This window comes from Bos indicus x Bos taurus, chromosome 6 (assembly GCF_003369695.1).
Source record: "Bos indicus x Bos taurus breed Angus x Brahman F1 hybrid chromosome 6, Bos_hybrid_MaternalHap_v2.0, whole genome shotgun sequence".
Classification (NCBI taxonomy): Eukaryota; Metazoa; Chordata; class Mammalia; order Artiodactyla; family Bovidae; genus Bos; species Bos indicus x Bos taurus.
Genome location: NC_040081.1, coordinates 33246473 through 33268630, shown reverse-complemented (window position 1 = coordinate 33268630; position 22158 = coordinate 33246473). Strand labels below are relative to the sequence as shown.

General features: G+C 35.7%; 1 protein-coding gene across 3 annotated transcripts in view; it reads left to right on the top strand.

Annotated features, from left to right (window-relative positions):
- The window catches only part of CCSER1 (coiled-coil serine rich protein 1), a 1492403-nt gene extending 1476173 nt beyond the window's left edge, over positions 1-16230 (top strand). For 2 of the 3 annotated variants that reach the window (XM_027544062.1, XM_027544063.1), the window contains exon 11: positions 13000-16230. In XM_027544062.1, the coding sequence (XP_027399863.1) occupies positions 13000-13485 (486 nt within the window). In that variant the 3' untranslated portion in view covers positions 13486-16230. The remainder of the gene's footprint in view (positions 1-12999) is intronic. The other variant, XM_027544064.1, reaches the window with a different exon arrangement.
- Positions 16231-22158: the final 5928 nt, after the last annotated feature.

The window sequence follows — 22158 nt, the reverse complement described above, 5'->3', positions numbered from 1 at the left end:
CTCCAGGGCATCTTCCCGACCCAGGAATTGAACTGGGGTCTCCTGCATTGCAGGCAGATTCTTTATCAGCTAAGCTACCAAGGAATCTAAACTAAAATATTTAAATTCAAATAATGAAAGGATATTGTGAAAAATGAATCAGTGAAGCCAGAGAGAAGCTTCAAGGATCTGGGATCCAGACTGTTCTTTCATTCTAACTACTTTGTCATGGCTGGGGTTAGGGAGAGGAGCAGAAGTGAGGTAAGCGATTTGTCTACATCCTGTGTCCCCTTTTTCAACATCATTCTTACCTACTTACACAGTATTCACAGTTTCTGGATACCTCCACTTCCAATGATTTCTTTCAAACCCTTTTCATCAGGGATAATCTGATTCATACACAGGTTTATATGACTAATAACTTAATAATGTTATACTTCAAGTTATCTGGATACAATTTCTGCATGAAGTTTGAGTATAATGTATGTAATAAACTAAATTCAGAATTAATAAGTGAGGAATATTTAAAAACCCTAGAGGAAGGAATCCCAGGGACAGCAGAGCCTGGTGGGCTGCCGTCTCTGGGGTCGCACAGAGTCAGACACGACTGAAGCGACTTAGCAGCAGCAGCAGCAGCAGAGGAAGGAAACAAAAGTAAGATTCTAGTATCAACAAAACAATTAGGTGGAGGGGTAGTTATTTATTTTTTGACAGAGCGACATGATTAGTATATATGACTTGGAATTCAAAGCCCTTATATTACTACTTGAATCCTCTTGAGTAAGCCAATAATTATTAATAGCCTCAGTTTTCTATCTATAAAATGAAAGTGAGGTATTTGAAACAAGTTTTAATGTACAATTACAAGGATGAATTAAGATATTTTATGTGAAAGCAATCTGTAACATTTCAAGTGTGTGACAGATGAGATTCTGTAATGGTATTGTTTGCAGTAGCTCCCAAATTCTGCTATATTTCATTATGCATTGCCTTTGTTCAGTCGGTCAAGCTTACTCTAAAAATAACTTGCTTTATATTATAAAATACCACATGAACAATGTAAAATTCCTGAATTTTTATTTTGCTTCCTTTTTTTTAATTTAAAAAACTTTTTATTTTGTATTGGGGTATAGTTGATTAACAATGTGTGATAGTTTCAGGTGAACATTGAAGGGACTCAGCCGTACATAAAAATGGATACAAGGATATATATTTTACTTCCTTTCTCGTGTTATCTCATAGATTAGATAAGTAATGGCTTACTTTTAGGAGTCTCCCAGTAGAGCTCATGGGGTAAAATATCTCATAAGATAGAATTATTTAAGCAAAGCATTTAGGACTCTCATTATTCAATCAGTATGACTATATTATGCATATATATATATATATATGTACTAGAATACAAGAGAAACAATAGGCTAGATTCTTAATTATATTACATATGTAGATTTATTGGATACAAGACATATTTCCATCTTGTTATTCTATAGCAAATGGCTATAAAGCCTTTGAATTATTCACAAAAAGACATTGTGAATAAAAATATTTTTGTGATTTTCTAATACTACTTTCAAGAAACACTGTACTATCTGAAGACCTAAGTAGACATTTTTTAAAATATAAATTTATTTAATTGGAGGCTAATTACTTTACAATATTGTAGTGGTTTTGCCATACATTGACATGAATCTGTCACGGGTGTACCTGTGTTCCCCATCCTGAACCCCCTTCCCACCTTCCTCCCCATCCCATCCCTCTGGGTCATCCTAGCGCACCAGCCCCGAGCACCCTTTTATTCAGAGAAGACGTACAGAGGCCAATAGGCACATGAAAAGATGCTCATCACAATTAATTATTAGAGACATGCAAATCAGAACTATGAGGAGGTACCAACTTGCACCAGTCAGAATAGCCATTATTAAAATGTCTACAAATAACAAATGCTGGAGAGGATGTGGAGAAAAGGGACCTACAGGTAAATTGGCACAGCCACTGTGGAAAACAATATGGAAGTTCTTCAAAAAGACTGAACATAGAGTTGCCATATGATTCAGCAGTCCCACTCCTGGGCATAAATCCAAACAAAACTATAATTTGTAAAGATACATGCATCCCGATGTTCACTGCCGCACTATTTACAATAACCAAGACATGGAAACAAAATGTCCCTCGACAAATGAGTGAATAAAGAAGATATGGTACATAAACATGATGAAATGGTACTCAGCCATAAAATGAATACAATAATGCCATTTGCAGCAACATGGATGAACCTAGAGATTATCATAATAAGTGAAGTAAGCCACAAAGAGAAATACTGTGTGATATCACTTATATGTGGAATCTAAAATAAAACACAAATGAACACTTTTATGGAACAGAAACAGATTCACAGATATAGAGAACAGATTCGTGGTTGTCAAGGGGGAAGAGAGGTGAGGAAGGGAAGGATTGGGAGTTTGGGATTAGAAGGTGCAAACTATTCTATATAGGACTGATTTAAACAATAATGTCCTACTGTTCAGCACAGGAGCCTATATATCATATGGCAACTTGTGATAAAACAAGGGAAAAGAATATGAAAAAACCATATGTATAATAATTAATTTGTTATACAGCATAAATTAATTTAACATTGTTAACCTACTATATTTCAATAAAATTTTAAATAAAAGAGTGCTATCTAATATGTGCCAGATATTGGGCTCTGCCTATCTAAACAAGAGATTCATTTTTCATGTTGTTGTAGTTAAACCACAGTAACTGTCCACTATTTTGCATTCCTATGCAAACACAGAAAAATTATTCCCTATTCCTTTCCCTTACTGCTAAGTCGCTTCAGTCGTGTCTGACTCTGTGTGACCCCATAGACGGCAGCCCACCAGGCTCTACCCTCCCTGGGATTCTCCAGGCAAGAACACTGGGGTGGGTTGCCATTTCCTTCTCCAATGCATGAAAGTGAAAAGTGAAAGGGAAGTCGGTCAGTCGTGTCCAACCCTCAGCGACCCCATGGACTGCAGCCTTCCAGGCTCCTCCATCCATGGGATTTTCCAGGCAAGAGTACTGGAGTGGGGTGCCATTGCCTTCTCCGTCCTTTCCCTTAGACATATAAAATTAGCTTAAACACTCAGTCTTTTATTTAGAAATCACACTTTTCTGGAATATCAGTTGTGCAGAATTATACTTTTTTAGGTTTCCTCTGAATTGAATCCTTAATCATTCACCCTTATTGCTACTGTAAGCAGCAATTGTATGAAATTCTCATTTAAATAAACATTTTACTAAAAAGAATTATTCACACTGAATGGGTTACAATACACACATACTAGTTCTAAAGACAACTCACTGTTGTTCATCAGAATTTTGTTCTTTGCAGAATTCATTTACTCTAGTTATACACAGAACAGAGAACAGCCCTCCTGGCTTGTGGGAAAACTGTTGCATGCTTTCACTTTTCTCAGGAGAAGTTGATGCCTTGGTCTTCCTCTCTCAGGAACCAGGCCTTTAGCTGACCTTATTAACATTCACCTTGCTTATCTTACACGTGTGCTCTATCCCTGGTTGAATCCTAAATGCCCACCAGGAGGATTCAGTTTCCCCTAAGGAGTTTGGGAGTGAGACTGAGCCAGAAGAAGTAATTTAACTCCAGACAATTTCCTCTTGGTAATTTGTGCTATCTGAAAAAAGTAGGTCTTGTCTGCCGGAACCTTTGAATGTTTCTTTTTGGTTATTACTTCAACTTATGACCAAGCTTCCTGCTTGCAAAGCAGTAACTACTTCTCTATACAATCTCTCTGTGGTAGAGTGTTTCTAGACCTTTAAGAAAAACTCTTCTTTATCACCAAAAACAGATTCCACATCTGAGGGTAAAAACAGATGCAGCAAGCCAACACTTCTGCAGAGAAATGTCCTGTATTTATAACTGCTTTCAAAATCCTATTCCTCAGTGATGACAGGAAAAGGACAGTTGTTTTTAATAAATATGGCTTGAGTTTATACTGACATTTAAGTGGTTGTTATTGACAAAGAGACACATTTCAGGTCTACCGATTTACCCCATGCTAATATATTATGTAGTGAAAAATCAAAATTTGCTTTTTAAGTAGTTCATGACATTCCATTAGCATTCCTCCATGTGGAGAAAGTTATTTTTTAAGACAAAACCTTTGGATTTTATGCATCATGCTGTTTTTTATTGTTATTGTTGAGCAAGATTTATATTTATACATGTTTCCAGTGTTTATTAGTACATTGTATTGGGTTAATAAATGAGTTAATATTTTTTTAATTGAGAATTGTAAAGGCCCAGAAGACTGTCTAGTGTATAATAAGTATTATATGTGTTTGTGAAATAAAAATTACAAAAGCTTAATTTCACTCTCCTAGTGGCTGTAAATGATTTTTTTTTAAAGGATAGTAGTATATGCATATGACTTTTATTTTCAGAGATACTGAATTGGTCACTTTTATTTGCCTGATTTAGAGAAGCATTATTGCTCAGGCCAGTAATTCTCAGCTGGGGACAGTTATACCTTTCAGGAGACATTTGGCACTGTCTGGAGCCATTTCTGTTTGCCATAACTGGGTGCAGATGCACCTGGCACCTACAAGCGGAGGCAAAGGATGGTGGCAAGCAGCCTGTAATTCACTGGGCAGTCCCCCACAGCAGAAAAATACATAACCCCAATGTAAATAGTGCTGAGGCTGAGAAACCCATGGCCTAGAGCTTGAGTTCTAATTCACATTATGCTACCCACTAAATCCTGGAATCCTGGTAGGATTGACGCGTAAGCGTTTCAGTTTCTTTGTCATTAAATGGGTATAATAAAATAATAGAAAGTTATTAATACATGAAACATAGCACATAACTTGGCACATTGCAAATGGTCACTCAATCTTAGCTATTATTATAAATAAGATCTGAGGTAAAATGATTTATCTGCTGTCTAATCATTTTTCTAAATCTAATTATCTGCTCTCTCAAGTTTAGTATATTTAAGAATTCTTTCCCACCTTAGATCTTTTCACTATCAGGCATCAATAGACAACTAGGTCTTAAAAACATTCATCACTGCCTTACTGCATTTTTGTTGTTGTACATTAATTTTGTTCTGTCTTGTCCAAGATTCAAGGCTTGCTTAGAATTTCATAAAGGCAAATAATGCTTTCTCAAGAATGTGAATCCTACAATTGTCTTTTCCTTGGCTTCATTTTAATTGACTATATACAACTCAGTTCTCTAATAGGCTCAGGGTTAAGTCAACTGTGGACTTCATTAAAACTAAATTAGAAACTAGCATGATGGAGTTCTACCAAGAAAGATTTTCGTCTCCTTAAAGAGTAGAGTTCATAGATAGTGGTACAGCATTTGTTTGGAACACTATAGAACCCATCCTCTGAAAGCCAGACAAGAGAGTTTCCTTTAAGGTGCACACATCAATGGGAAGGGGTCTATATACAGAATGTGTTAAGTGTTAGTTACTCAGTTGTGCCTGATTCTTTGTGACCCCAAGGACTGCAGCCCAGCAGGCTCCTTTGTCCATGGAATTTTCCAGGCAAGGATACTGGAGTGGTTTGCCATTTTCTTATCCAATGTGCAAAATACTTCCTTTTAATTCTTCTCTAAAATGTCACAATGTTGATTTATCCTTTAAGAGAACTTATAAATATTACCAAAGAAAGGATGTGACAGAGGTCTCTTTGTCTGTCTCCAGGCATTAATAAATAGAAAGAAAATCATAGTGAAGATCAAGTTTAGATTGAAGACACAATGAGGAAACTCAATATACACCATTAAAGGTGTTGAAGTATTCCAGTTTGTATTTTAGAAGCAAATTTGCTCACACTTTGGGTAAAAAGGGATTTACAAGCAAATTTTTTTTCATTACTGTATATTTACAGTAATGAAAATGGAGATTATTACATTTTAACACTTATTTACAGATTTTGATATTTTACTCAATGAGCAATAATATTGTACATGTCTTTATTCAAAGCACTCTTCATATATGTAATCATATTTTACAGTACATAGAGATGGCTTCTTGATATCACTGTATTAAAAGTTTATGTTATTCTGCCTGTAGATTTATGTATTGCTATATTTTAGTAATTAAGAGAATAAATTACTGTAGACTGTTCTGTCACTTATTCTGCTGCCTCAACTCATGCCTTCGTCATTTATTTTCTGCACTAATGAAGTGACCTGTTCAATTAATCTGCAGGTTACAAGACCTGTGTCAAATGGGGTCTCAGTCATCTGTTGTATCTATATTGCTACCACTACTCAAGCATCAAAGTTTATTCTTTTTATAAATTAAACTAGATTCTGAAAATTCTCTTTTTATTTCTGAATCCAAAATGTTTGCATAAATGGAAGATAAAGACATTGAGTTAAAGAGATTTTATTGGGAGTATTTCCATAACCCAGGTTTTGGCTAAGGAAATGTCTCTATGTGTCATGTTGACACATGGAGAAGAGAGAGATTAAGAAGTGCTGCTGTGCAATAACTCCTTTGTAATTCATTTTCTACAGTATTGAAAAAATGTACTGCAAGAGATTTTTTTCCAGTTGCTTTGATATCTAGTGCTTTAGATATGATGTCATGTTGCTTTTGTGGCTATGAAAGGTTTGTTATTTCCAGGTATATTTTGTAGTAACATATATGCCTTGCTTTTTATTGGGGAAAGTACAACTAAAGGGGAGGTGAAGCTACAAAAACATCCCTGAAAAGTTGACATTTCCCACTACTTTCAAGAAAGGAGGCAAAATATATACTACCAATGCTTGGTAGTTTATGATTCAGGTAATATATCAATTCATAAAGATCAAAGTAATCAGCTCATCTACTAGAGAAAAATTTCAAGAGAAAGAAAATTTCATATTAGATGTGTTTTTCCTTACTGATAAAATTTATGATTGTCAATTCTTCTCTGGACTATATAATTATCAGGGAGTTACTGGTAAATGCCAGGGACTATTGGGAGTGGTGGATTCAGCATTAAACAAGGCAAGCAATGTCCCTGACCTTATGAAACTTTTATTTTAGTTGGCTTGGGTGTAGAAGTAAGTAGGCATCAAAGTGTCTATTCTTGAATGTAAAACATACAGTATTCTTCATTGTATGTTTTACTTCCTTGATTGAGAAGCTCATTAGTAGGAAACCATAAACCTTATTCAGGAGGCAAGTTCTCAGTATCAGTTACCCAAGAGTTAACTCTTGCTACAAGAACTCTGAGCAGTGATAATTTTGGCTCACTTTAACATACTTTCATATACATATGTTATTTACATTCAAATTATGTTATTTTCAATAACCTTTATGATTTGTTAAAATACTATTTAATATTAGCAATTTTTGTAATTAATAACTTCTTTCTAGCTAGTTATTAGGAATTATTTCAAGTATTTATTTTTGCTCAGGAACAATTCTAGTTGTAAAACAATCTTTTGGGTTAAGTAGAGAACATGTGCAGAAAAATATATCTTAAAATCAAATAAGATAATCAGTCATGTGCTAAGTTTTAATCTATGTGATAAATTAGGAAGTCATTGCCTGATAACATTTTGGCAATTACCGGTATAGGTCACACACATGAAAAAAAATTCAGAAAACAATAAAAAAATTAAGTGCTGATTGAAACATGACTCCCCTCCTTGTTAATTCTATCATTGTGACATCCTGTCTCAGTGAAAATTTGTCTATGCACATTGGCATAATTACTGTATGTCCATTTTGTATCAGATATCAGACAATGTTTAAATGTAATAAAACCCCCTAAAATCAGGATAAATCTTACAGTTAATGCTTTCAACAATGTTTCAGTGGAGTACATGTGGGTTTTTATCATACCTTCATATTGTCCTTTCTTCGATGCAGTTATATTCAGTGTTTGCACTACATGTATTAAGTTACCAATAATAATATTTTCAAAAAGTTTTTACTATGATTTGATTTTATAGCAAATATTATTTTGTATGTAACTGTTAGTGAAAAAATGTAATACTGTTGCCTTCAATTCCATATTCTCTCTAAATTAAAAACCAAATGCTTTATCAAAAGAAAGAATATACTCACACATAAATGAAATTGTATCATTGAGACAAATGCAAAAGGACCATCTATCAAACCTAAGAAAGGAAAGTGGACAAAAGAAATTGGAATGAGAGGCTGGTGTGACTGATGAATGGATCACACCATTAATAAAGAAGGAGAGTGGTTTTTGTTTGTTCTTAATTAGCATCATAAGATTTTTCTTTCTTAGTGGTATGTAAAATCATGTGTTTTAAAATCAGTCACCATGAATTCAGTGAAATGCAGATTATATGCTCTACTGATGAAATGAGAGGAAAAAAAATATAGGGACATAAAGAACAGATTTTAATATAACTTCAATATTGACTTATTAATCACTAAATTTGCCATCCATTCATCTTCTATTATCAACTCTAAGGAAAGGTAATAAAATAACTGTTTGAGAACTAAATTGTCTAAAACTTAACATAATTATATTAGATTGTAGAAATTTAATTCTGCTTTTGCAAAAGATGTGGCTAGGTATATGCACTGCAAGTTCCCTCTGGGCAGCATGATCCCTCTGAATCACTGCAGCCAAGTGTTTGTGTGTGTGTGTGTGTGTGTGTGTGTGTGTGCCAAAACACATTTGGAATTAAGGGGATCTTTCCTGTGTTTGTCTATATAGAATAAACTATATATTTAAATGTAGGCTTTTAGAACTGGGATAAAATTGAATAAACTTTAGAGTTTTCTTCAATATCTAATCTTTGTCTTCCATTTTTGTCATCTCTTTCAATAGGCTCAGAAACAGTGCCCAGAAAAATTAATTTGTTCATCAAAGTTCACACAGTTCGATAGCAACATACACAAGATTACAGTCTTTCACTGAAAGTTCAGGGTTCTTTCCATTATGCCAAATTATCCCATGACAAACACACACATACTTTCACAACTAAACCCTTCATTTTCTCAGTTGGTAAAAAAGTTAGCATTGAAGTAAGTTCCTTTCAAAAAAAAAATAGCCTATTCATTCGTGGCTACACCCCCTTGCCAGAGATTACCAACGTCCAATAACTTGTTGATACAAGAGTATAAGGTTGACAACCACTTGCTTAAATTGGAGACAACTCTGAGGAGTCATCCTAGCTTCAGATCTTCCTCTGTGATTACCCGAGATAGATTAATTGCATAGAGTTTAACTTCTGCCTCTGCAGACCCTGCTTTCTTCATTACCCAACAGGGACTCTACTTATTTTTGTTGCTCTCATCAAGATAAGTATTCTTCAGATGTGATATTAGGTATTTTATACAAGGTAGTTCATTGAATCTTAACAATAATTCTGTACACAGATACAGGTATGAAGATAAATCTTTCTTTCACAGATGAGGTACCTGGAGATTTGGGAAAGATAAGTGACTTGCCATGGTCACTTAGCTAGAAACTGATTCTGGTTGACTTTCCCATTAGAAGCTGCCTAAATGGAGGAGCTGATTCTCTTATGAACAGTACCATTTTCCATTATGTAATGTAGAACCTTGCTCTCAGTAGAAGTCAGTAAATATTTATCAGATCAGCAAAGGAACACTTCTATGTCTGACCACAAATTCGTGCCATTAGCCCCTGAGCTGTGCAATCTCCTATGTACATCATGAGCCCTGGACTTAATGATGAACATCTCAAGAACTAAAAAGAAAAAAAAAAAAGTCTAAGGTGTCAAAAGCAAATTATGGTTTAAAAAAAAAAAAAGGAATGGGTGATTTAAATATGCTTTTTAAGAAATTGGAAGATCATTCATTTTGTTTCTTTTTATGGTAGATTCTCATGTACCTTGTAGGTATCAGAATTTATACCAGAGAAGGAACACTGAAGCTGCCTGTGGGATTGACTTATTTGATCCCTTTCAGTACATCTTATTAAAACTGCATATTAAATTTAGTGTAATATCCCAGGAGGGTTAAAATGACCACATAAAGAAAATGATGAACATTTCCTCAAATGTAATGTTAAAGTAAGGGAAAAGAAGTTTCCACTCCTCTCCTCAACTTTCATAGGCAGTCAATCAGTCAGTTCAGTTGCTCAGTTGTGTCCAACTCTTTGTGACCCCGTCGACTGCAGCACGCCAGGCCTCCCTGTCCATCACCAACTCCCGGAAGTTAATCAAACTCATGTCCATTGAGTTAGTGATGCCATCCAACCATCTCATCCTCTGTCATCCCCTTCTCCTCCTGCCTTTAATCTTTCCCAGCATCAGGGTCTTTTCCAATGAGTCAGTTCTTCACATCAGCTGAATATATATAAATTGGAATATTCTTATAATGAATTTAACATTGTCTCTTTTTTTCTCAAACTTTTTTTCCTCAGTATTTTACTCCCATGGTTTTTCTAACATTTGGACGTGATAATAAGCACAGTGTTTGAAGAACTGTCAGTAACTGATTCTATGGTTAAGTAAGCATCTTATAGAAGTCAAGTCACAAAGATGAAGAGAAAATAAAATCTCACATTTCTATGTTGAAATACCTACATTATGGAAAAGAGCCAAGAAAAAGCCAAAAAATTTTCTGAAAAATGAATCAAAATATTTTATATTCTTACTCCCAAGAAAAGTTCCAAAACATCTTCTGTAAGTCATACAATGCTTCCTTCAAACAACCAGATAACCAGCCTATGTTTACTGCAAATCAATGGAAGAGTTAAAATGGCAAATTAGAAGTAATGGAGAGGATCTAAGTTAGCACAAATCAAAAACTGCTAACATTAAAAAAAATTTTTAAGATATGATTAGCAAAATGTCTCAATCTGAAATCCCTGAGTAAGGACATCTGTTAAGATCCCCTAATAGACCTCAGTTTTACAAAAAAATTTGGAGGTTCATCTCAGTAATGATAATGTAGAAGCACCAATTTAAGTTACAGTATGGTTCTGCATGAAATTTATTTTAGAAAAATGTGAGACATTTTAGAAATATTCTCATGGGAATACTGGGAGAGAGAATGAATTGGTGTTTAATCAAGCAGACTGTAATCCAACACTATCTGTAGAATATTAACTCACTGTGCTTCAGTTTTCTAGTCTGTATAATGGAACTAACAGAAACTACCTCAAAAGACTCTTGTGAAGAATATATATGTAAGGGAAGGAGAAAAATGCTTGTCATATAATATATCCTCTATAAACATATCATAGCAAGCAGAGAAAATTTTTCAGTGAATATTTATTAAATGCTTAATATGTACCAGAGAATTGGGTCAGGAGGCTTAGACTGGATATAGGAGAAGCAGATGAGCTGAGGTTGCCTCTTTGTGGTGTATCAGCAAGGACTTGAATTACAGGATATATGAGGAAAAACAGAAAGCAAAGGTGATTTATAGGTATTGGCCTGATAATGGTACCATTATTGAGAAGGAGAATTTTGGGTTAAGAATAAGGTGCAGAGTCACGATCAAGTGTGTGTGTGTGTGAGAGACTAGGAATGTTAATTAGTCAAAGTGATGATGTCTCAATAAGTAAATTAGGGCTCAAAGTAGAGATCAGGCTTGGAGAAATGGCTTCCTAGGGAACAATGAAAAGTCGGGTACTGAAAAACTATGCCATTTAGAGGTCAAGTACACAGAGATTTTCACGGGCCCTTCAGCATCTTTTGTACTAGCCTATCGCCTTGTGCCCTGTTTTCCTCTCTCAACTCCTTCTCCACTTTGCCCACCTTCTTTTAGCAACAATAAATCTTTCATTTTTGCCACCAGAGCAGTAATCCAGCTAGTGAGTTTCTAGCTCAGTATATTTTTCTAAACCAAGACAGTGCTTTCTTCAAGAGGAATTTTGGTGCCAGCTTGTAATCTTTGCTTCCCCTACCACATGATTTGATAAGCTATGTCTTACTCCTATCATTACAGTAGAAACTTCTTGTGAGAAAGAAGATGGCTATATACTCATGGACCCGATTTTGATTAATAAAATGCATCCTAAAGTCTAAATGAAACACATGCTGAGATTTAAGTGTTCTCTGTAGGTCACTGGAGTGACCTTTCTTTAGTTTCTTAAATTTTTATGTTATCACTCTGCTGATACAAATTATTATATCAATAACTCTAAAACTCTGAGCACACACTCATATAAATATAGCATATTAAATCCAGTGAAAGATGCAAAGCTTCATATATGGATATTCATTACTTATTAAAATAACATGTATTCTCTGAGAAAACTGCATAATTTAAATTTAGGAAATTACGTAAACAAATTTCAAAATGCCTTTTTGTTCAACTCTGAAGAGAAATGAGCTATCAAGCTGTTAAATGACATCAAGAAACCGTAGATGCATATTATTAAGTGAACAAAGTCAATCTGAAAAGACTATGTACTGTATGATTCCAAGTACATAATATTCTGAAAAAGCGAAACTATGAAGACCGTGGTTGCCGGTGGTGTGGGGAGGAGGGGAGAGATGAGTAGGCAGAGCACAGGGGATATTTCAGGTGGGGAAAATACTCTCTGTGATAATATAATAATGGTTATATGTCATTATAAATATGTCCAAACTCATAGAATGTAGTACTCCCAAGAGTGGACCTTAAGGTAAGCTGTGAACTTTGGGTGATTATGATGTAGGTTCACCCTTGGTAAAAAGTAACACCATTATGTGGCTAATAAGGAAAGTTACAAATGTGTTGAGGGCAAAGGGTATATGAAAAATCTCTATACCTTCCTCTCAGTATTGTTGCCAACTTAAAACTGCTGTTTAAACAAGTATTTTAATAAATGATTCTTAGAGTCAAGATAATAGTGGTTAAATCTTTCATTTGACCACTATTTATAGTAGGACTGTGCTGGGAAATTTAATCCAATTGGAAAGAGAAGAGAATTCTATTGGTGTTTTTCAAAGTCTGGTTGAAAACTTAGGGTTTTGGAAGCAAATGTGAAAACACCATTCTGTATTCTGTGTGTATGCTGTGAACATACTTTTTTGAAGGCATCTTTTCTTTTTCCATGTCTTTACCACAGGCTACATATCGAAATCGAATTGTGAGCCAAAATCTCAGCACAAGGGACAGAAAAATAATGCATACTCCCACCGAGGACCATTTTAGATCCCCAGCAGCAGACCAGACAAGCCCCTACAAAAGCAAAGCCTGCCAACTCCCCAGTTTATGTCTAAGCAGTCTTTTGAAGGACAAAGAACTAGTCGAAGTTATCAAACACTCAAGAGGAACTTATGAAACCCTCACGTCAGAAGTCACCCAGAATTTACGGGCCACTGTAGGGCAGAACTCTATGAAGCCAACAGCTAAGACGGAAGGGCTCGCCACGTTCTCAGAGAAACCAAAGGACCAAGCTGCTGCGGCCCGGCAGCATTCAACCTTTACAGGAAGGTTTGGACAGCCGCCAAGAGGGCCAATCTCTTTACACATGTACAGCAGGAAGAATGTTTTCCTCCATCACAATTTACACACAACTGAGCTGCAGACTCTGGGTCAGCAGGACGGGTAATGAAATCACCCTATTCCTGTCTCTGGGTAGGATAAGATGGTTAGTGTTTCTCGTGCATAGCTCATGTTCATATTTTCATGTATTTCTTATTACTTTTTAGTTTTAGTTTTAAACAAAGAATTTTACTTTTTTTTTTAGAATGAGGGTTCAAGCATGTGAATTGAATTAGGTTTAATAGCTTTGGAGACTTTATTATCTATATGTAAAATAAATGAGACCATCTCGCTGTTTTATACAGGCCATAAAATTTATCTTTTATCTTCATCAGTCACTGATATGCATTGAAGTTTCAGAAGGTAATATCAAATAGCACTCTGTTCACTTAATGGTGTTACTGTGAAAATAGATGTGAGGAATAAATAGATAAAGGAATTGTAAGAAATTTTAAATTACATAGTTAATAGAAAGAGAAAAAGAGGGATTTTAAAGTCTTATATTCGGTAGTGTATTTATTTAAGAATGAAGCTTGTTTGCGTGTAACCCAGAGATGCGTTTTTCTCTCTATTACATACAGTCAAGCTTATCTTGCCATACGATTATGGGGGAAAATAGTATTTCTTGTATCCTCTAAATGTTTAGTTCATACTAGTTCACAAAGGATTTCAGACTGAGTAATTGCTAGCCAAATAGAGGATGACAGCTCTGATCTTTGAAAAAATTTGCTCTTAGTTTTTGCTATTGATGTTGAAGTACTATGACATAAGACACTGAGGTGGGAATGTTGGCTAAATTTTGTCAAATGATGCAGAAAGCATGACATGCTACACTTTTTGAGTCATTGTCTTGGTTCTATCACCTTAGTTTTTTTTACAATGTGAAGAAAGGAACACTCTAAGAAAATTATTTTACTTCACCTTCCTTGTATTAGTGTATTTTTCACTTGATTTTTTTATCTGTGTCCAGTTTTGCTTCATATACATTAACCCATATCAATGACCACATGATGAATTGAGGAATGGAAAGTCAGTTTCTTGGTAGCCCAGCTTACACTGTTTTGTATATTCAGTCATCTAGATTTACAGGAAAAAGTGAAATATGTGGGAACTTTGGTGATTTGATCTTAGAAATAAATCTCTGACAGGAATACTGAACTCACTTGATGGCAAATATGTCTCTTTAACAAACAAGGTGTAATGTTTTATATGCAAATGCACGAGATAAATAATTTCTTTATGTTTAATTAATAGAGCTATATGCAGCTATATAAATAAATTAATAAATAATTTTTAAATGACCAGTAGGAATCAGGGCAGCAGTTTTCTTACACAAAGATAAAAGCTAATTACTGTGTCCATAGTAGGCACAGTTTATGTAAATTGAAATTGTCATACCTACTGCATGATCTGACTCCCTTGCACTCTGACAGACAGAATTCATGAAATGCATAAAGGGAAACTGGGATAGCCAATTTAGCATGGCATCTGACTAACCTGCTAAAATTAAAGCTATGCTGAAATGCATCTCCTAAAGCAAAAGTGTATTTGAGCTCTGTGCTTTGGGGAAAAGGCATTATATATCCCCTTCCTGGCTTTAACTATTAAACTCTGACCACTTTTCAAACTGATTAGAATTGATAAGAAGAAAGAGTTTAGTGGATACACTGAACTTATAATTTTGGTTTTCCAAAGGAGAACACATGTGCATCTAAGACAAATGTTTGCCAAATGTTTTCTTTCTTTGTGTATTTGTAATTCTGCCAAAAGAGAATAATGCACACTGCAATTTGCTTGGCTTAATGACACTGCAATCTAAAATTCCCACTATACTTTACATGTTATAATATTTCATTCGGATAGGCATTTTGGGCTGAACGGTGTTTATGAAATGATAGAAAAATTATGATTATTAATTGTGGAATTCAGCTTCATTTGTCCTGAAAGTTGGTGTGTGTTACTAGAGTATTTGAAGTCTGTAAATAAATTAGCACGGTAAAATAATCAAGGATTTTTTCCCAGGATATGGAAGAACTATGTATCACAAATAATGTTTTTGATTTGGACTTTTAGAGTTTATAGTTTTACTTTCCTGGAAGATAGACTTTTGACTTATACTTTGTAAAAAAAAAAATAATCTATTTAAGAAAATCTGTCATTTAATAGACATTTTAAGAGATGTTTTAAATGCTAGTATTTTCTTAAAAAACCTTTTTTAAAGCTGAAACATTCAAAAAGAAAACTTGGATTAAACAGTTCAATTTTAAAAGGAAGGATATTTTTTGGAAATATCATCTTAAAGCTGTTTTGTATCAGTATTTTCAGCATTGTTATAATATTATTTGTAATACTAAGTGTAACTCAGGCCTGGAGAAGTTGTAAGCCCACTATGCTAATATACATCAGTAACTGTAAAACAGGGGATCTTTGTAAGTTTCTCTTGTGTATATAGAGTACTCACATGGGCATTCTTTCAACAAAGTGATTTCTTTGTACTAAAATCTCTAGTTTTCTAAGACAGTTCCATGTATAAAAATGATTTATACAGTTCTCCAAGGCAGTACATATCCAAAGACATGACACCAGGGGGAAAAAGTGCTTGTTTTTCTGACGGAAGCAGTTGTCTTTTCTTTCCCTTCCTGTTTCTTCTGTGCATGTGTATGTGTAGCTAAGCCTAAGTAACTCTGTAAAATTTCTGCTGCAGATTTTCTCCTCTGAATTTAGAATGTGTTTTAAAGGACACTTAAGAAGAGAGATTCCTTGAGAAAAAGCTGTTTCCACCTGAAATAAACGGTCTTCGTTTTTTAAATTATTGGAACATGCAACTATATTTCTATGAACTCAGTGGTTTTGTTCAAATAATTTTATATGCTAACACAGTCACAGCAAAATTATTCTCTCTCAAACTGTATTTTCTTATTTGAAGCACCACAGTCTTTGTGCAGGTGACACCATGAAAGTAGCTGCAGTGCTAAAGGTGGGAATCTATCATATCAATATGCTCAGGGTGAGGACCTAGGGCCACACATCATTTAAGTTGTTCTGTTTTTTTAATTGGTTGAGGATATAAATAAAAGAACCAGCCACTAGTCAGCAATAAACATTTGTAGAAATGCTCATATTTACTTAAAATGTTTACAAAGATTTTCCTAATTAATGTGGGTTGGATGACCTGTGTTTTACACCTTGTATTTTCCAAGATTTCATCCTAGCCTGTTGTCATTAATTTTCTGTTACTGAATTCAAAGTAATTAATTGAATTCAAAGAAAACTTCACATTTTGTTTCACTTATCTCATGTGTGTTTCACAGGGATACTACTTCCCCTAAAAAGAGTTAAGATTTTCTTTTTATTATCATGCATTTAAGGACCACATCTCCAAGATAAGTGATCATAGTCCACTAGTCCTCCCACGACCTGTCTTAGCACCTTAGTTACTAATAGAATAGCAGGAGCAGTCTGGTGAGTACAATTTCTCCACAATTATCCACATCCATTATCACCTTTCTCATTTTTAAGAAGTAATAACCCATTGTTGTGGGTAACCTGGAATACTGGGTGTAGTCTTGTAAACTTTATTTTGTTCCACATTTCTACTTTCAAAACTTCAAAGTCCAAATATCTATAGAAGCAGAAAGTGCTTCAAAACATCACTTACAAGTCCACTCAATCACCATGCAGGTCAATGAGGAAAAAGAAAGGAAGATGACTGTTGAAGTGCAGTGTATGATTGCCCTTCTCATCCCTAAATCACACTCCCCATGACCTGAGACTTTTCTTTGGTGATATATCCATTTAAGTATAGCTTTGATTCATTTATCCTAGTATTTGATTGCATTCTGTGACTTGATTCTATTTAGACCCTATTATCAGTTTTTTATTAATAGTATGTTTTTTTTAATATTAGTTTTTTAACCCCAAGAATTAATTCAATCAGAGATAAATTTTCTTTGATAATTTACTCCTCCTAGAATTGAAAAATTTTTCCCTTGTTCTTTTTCCATGTGCTAATTTTATCATGCCAACACTAGTCTATGTCTACACACATAGCAGGGATTATAGAAAATATGAACAATCTGGGTTCTTATAAAAAGCTGAATTGCACCATAGTATAAAAGAAAACAGCCAGCTACCAATCAATTAAACAAAGAATCCCACTTCTCAAACATTATACATTAGTTAAGCATTAGTCACTCATTTGTATCTGACTTTTTGTGACTGCATGAACTGCAGCCCACCAGGATCCTCTGTCCATGGGATTTCCCAGGCAAGAATAATGGAGTGGGTTGCCATACCCCTCTCCAGGGAATCTTCCAGGCCCAGAGGTTGAACCTGGGTCTCCTGTTTTGAAGGCAAATTCTTTACCATCTAAGTCATCAGGGAAATTTCCTAACATTATACATTAGCAGTGCCAAATTTTTATTTTTTATATCTCAATTTGTGTCAAGTTCTTTTACCAATAGTTAAACCATAAGCATATCTACCAACTATTTTTTTTACAATAAATTTGATCTTGCTCAGAACCCAGTTGCTCAGTACCAAGTAGTTTAGCCCAGAAGTATTTGTCAAAGATACCATTTTCCAGGTGTTTGTCCATGAAAAAAGAATGATGCCAGTTCACTTCATTTAAGACCTGACAAATTACCCACAGAAATTAAAACAATGAAAATTAATACAGAGTGGGTTTCTTCCACCTAAGTAAGTAATCTAGAATGTGGGATCTCATGATTCCTTCTAGAGAATGTGCAGTATAGCCCCATTGACTTCACTAGTTTAATCTAACAAACATATTTTTTCCTCCTGAAAACAAAATTGAAGACAAAGAGGCTTCCACATCTTATCAGCCTTTACAAAGATTACCTCATTCCTTTGGTAAGCTCAGGTCATTGTTATAAAATGCCATAGACCGGGTGAGCTTAACAAATAGACACTTATTTCCCACAGCTTTAGAAGCTAAGACAAAGTTGCCAGCTGGTTCAATTCTTGGTTTACAGAGAGCTATGTTCTTCTCCTGGAGGAGGAAATGGCAATCCACTCCAGTACAAGCCAGGAGAACCCCATGAATAGTATGAAAAGGCAAAAATATATATATATATATTACTTCGGAAGAAGAAGGCCCACACCCCCAGGTCTGAAGGTCTCCAATATGCTTCTGGGGAAGAGCAGAGGACAATTACTATTAATAATAGCTTTAGAAAGAATGAAGCAGCTGGGCCAAAGCAGAAACAATGCTCAGTTGTGAATGTGTCTGGTGGTGAAAGTAAAGTCTGCTGTAAATAACAATATTGCATAGGAACCTAGAATGTTAAGTCCATGAATCCAAGTAAATTGGACCTGGTCAAGCAAGAGATGGCAAGATTGAGAATTGACATCTTAGGAATCAGTGAACTAAAATGGATGGGAATGGGCCACTTTAATTCAGATGACTGTTATTTCTACTACTGTGGGCAAGAATCCCTTAGAAAAATTGGAGTAGCCCTCATAGTTAGAAAAGAGATTGAAATGCAGTCCTTGGGTGCAACCTTAAAAGCAACAGAATGATCTCAGTTCATTTCCAAGGCAAACCATTCAACATCGCAGTAATCCAACTCTATACTCCATTCATTGATACCAAAGAGACTGAAGTTGACCAGGTCTATGAAGATCTATAACACATTCTAGAATTGACACCAAAAAACAGATGTCCTTTTTCATCGTAAGGAATCAAAATGAAGCAAGGCAAAGGCTAAGTTTTGTCAAAAGAACACACTGATCATAGCAAACACCCTTGTCCAAAAAACCAAGAGATTACTTTACACATGAACAATCAAGATGCTCAATACTGAAATCAGTTAATTATATTCTTTGCAGCTGAAGATGGAGAATTTCTATACAGTCAGCAAAAACAAGACCTGGAGCTGACTGTGACTCAGATCATGAGCTCCTTGTTGCAAAATGCAGGCTTAAATTGAAGAAATACAGGGAAAACAAGGCCATTCAGGTATGACCTAATTCAAATCCCTTATTATATACTAGAAAAGTGAAAGTCACTCAGTCGTGTTCAACTCTTTGTGACCCCATGGACTACACAGTCCATGTAATTCTCCAGGCCAGAATACTGGAGTGGTTAGCCTTTCCCTTCTCCAGGGGATCTTCCAAACCCAGGGATCAAACCCAGGTCTTCTGCATTGCAGGCAGCTTCTTTACCATCTGAACCACCAGGGAAGTCCAAGAATATTGGAGTGGGTAACCTATCCCTTCTCCAGTGGCTCTTCCTGACCCAAGAATTGAACCAGGCTTTCTTGCATTGCAGGCGGATTCTTTACCAGCTGAGCTAACAAGGAAGCCCTTATACACTAGAGATAATGGATATATTCAAGGAATTAGACCTGATAGAGTGCCTGAAGAAAACTGGATGAAGATTCATAACAGTGTACAGGAGGCAGTGACCAAAATCATTCCCAAGCAAAAGAAATGAAAGAAGGCAAAGTGGTTATCAGAGGAAGCTTTACAAATAGCTAAGGAAAGAAGTGAAAGGCAAGGGAGAAAAGGAACAATATACCTGAATACAGAGTTCTAGAGAATAGCAAGGAAACACATGGAGTTCTTAAATGAACAATGCAAAAAATAGAGGAAAATGATAGAATGAGAGAGACTAGACCTCTCCAAGAAAAATGGAGACATCAAGGAAACATTTCATGCAAGGATGAGCATGATAAAGGACAGAAATGGTAAGGACCTAACAGAGGCAGAAGAGATTAAGAAGAGGTGGCAAGAATACACAGAAGAACTACACAAGAAAGGTCTTTATGACCCAGATAACCACGATGGTGTGGTCACTCACCTAGAGCCAGACATCCTGGAGGATGAAGTCAAGTGGGCCTTAAGAAGCATTACTACAAGCAAAGCTAGTGGAAGTAATGGAATTCCAGCTGAGCTATTTCAAATCCTAAAGGATGACACTGTTTAACCACTACACTCAATGTGTCATCAACTTTGGACTGTGTGGATCACAACAAACTGAGGAAAATTCTTAAAAAGATGGGAATACAGACCACCTTACCTGTCTCCTGAGAAACCTGTTAAGATGCAACAGTTTGAACTGCTCATGTAACAATGGACTGGTTCAAAGTTGAGAAAGGACTCCTAAAAGGCTGTATATTGTTACCCTACTTATTGAGCCTCTAAGCAGAATACATCATGCAAAATGCTGGGCTGGATGAATCACAAGCTGGTATCAAGATTGCTGGGTGAAATATCAACAACCTTAGATATGCAGATGATACCATCCTAATGGCAGAAAGTGAAGAGTACATAAAGAGCCTCTTGATGAGGGTGAAAGAGGAGAGTTAAAAAGATGGTTCGAAACTCAACATTTTAAAAACTTAGATCGTGGTCCCATCATTTCATGGTGAATAGAAAAGGAAAAAGTGGAAGCACTGACAAGAGTTTTTTCTTGGGCTCCAAATTCACTGCAGATAGTGACTGCACCCATGATATTTAAAGACACTTGCTCTTTGAAGGGAAAGCTATGACAAACCTAGACAGCATATTAAAAAGCAGAGACATCACTTTGCTGACAAAGATCCATATAGTCAGAGCTATGGTTTTTCCAGTAGTCATGTACAGCTGTGAGAGTAGGACCAAAAAGAAGAAGGCTGAGTACAGGAGAATTGATGCTTTCAAACTGTAGTTCTGAAGAGGACTCCTGAGAGTCCCTTGGACAGAGAGACTATCAAACCAGTCAATCCTAAAGGAAACCAACCCTGAATATTCACTGGAAGGACTCTTGTTGAAGCTCCAATACTTTGGTCATGTAATGGGATGACCCAGCTCATTGGAAAAAACCCTGATACTGGGAAAGATTGAAGACAAAGGAAAAGGAGGCAGCAGAGGATGAGATGGTTAGATAGCATCATCAACTCTATGCACATAAGGTTCATCAAAACTCTGGGAGATAATGGAGGACAAAGGAGCCTCGCATGTTGTAATCCATGGGGTTGCAAAGAGTCAGATATGACTTAGCAACTGAATAACAACAACAATGTTCTTCTCACTGTTTTCTCACATGGCCTAAAGTAAACAAGCTAAGGTCTTAAACAATCACTAATCCTGCCATGAAGTGCCAGGTTAATGGCCTTGTCTAAATCTAATCACTTTCCAAAGTCCTGACCTCCATGCCCTATTACACTGAGATTAGGACTTCACGTATAAACTTGGGGAAAACACAAACATCCAGTGCACAGCATTCATTTTCATCCTAGTAAGTTTACTATTGTTTTACTCTTTTCACAGATGACATCAGAAAGGTTAGGTAATTTGCCACACAACATACATGGTTAACTAAACTGGATTTCATGGCTGACTTTATTTTTCTGGGCTCCAAAATCACTGCGGATGGTGATTGCAGCCATGAAATTAAAAGACGCTTACTCCTTGGAAGGAAAGTTATGACCAACCTAGACAGCATATTGAAAAGCAGAGACATTACTTTGTCAACAAAGGTCCATCTAGTCAAGGCTATGGTTTTTCCAGTGGTCATGTATGGATGTGAGAGTTGGACTGTGAAGAAAGCTGAACGCTGAAGAATTGATGCTTTTGAACTGTGGTGTTGGAGAAGACTCTTGAGAGTCCCTTGGTCTGCAAGGAGATCCAAACAGTCCATCCTGAAGGACATCAGTCCTGAATATTCATTGGAAGGACAGATGCTGAAGCTGAAACTCCAATATTTGGCCACCTTATGCGAAGAGTTGACTCATTT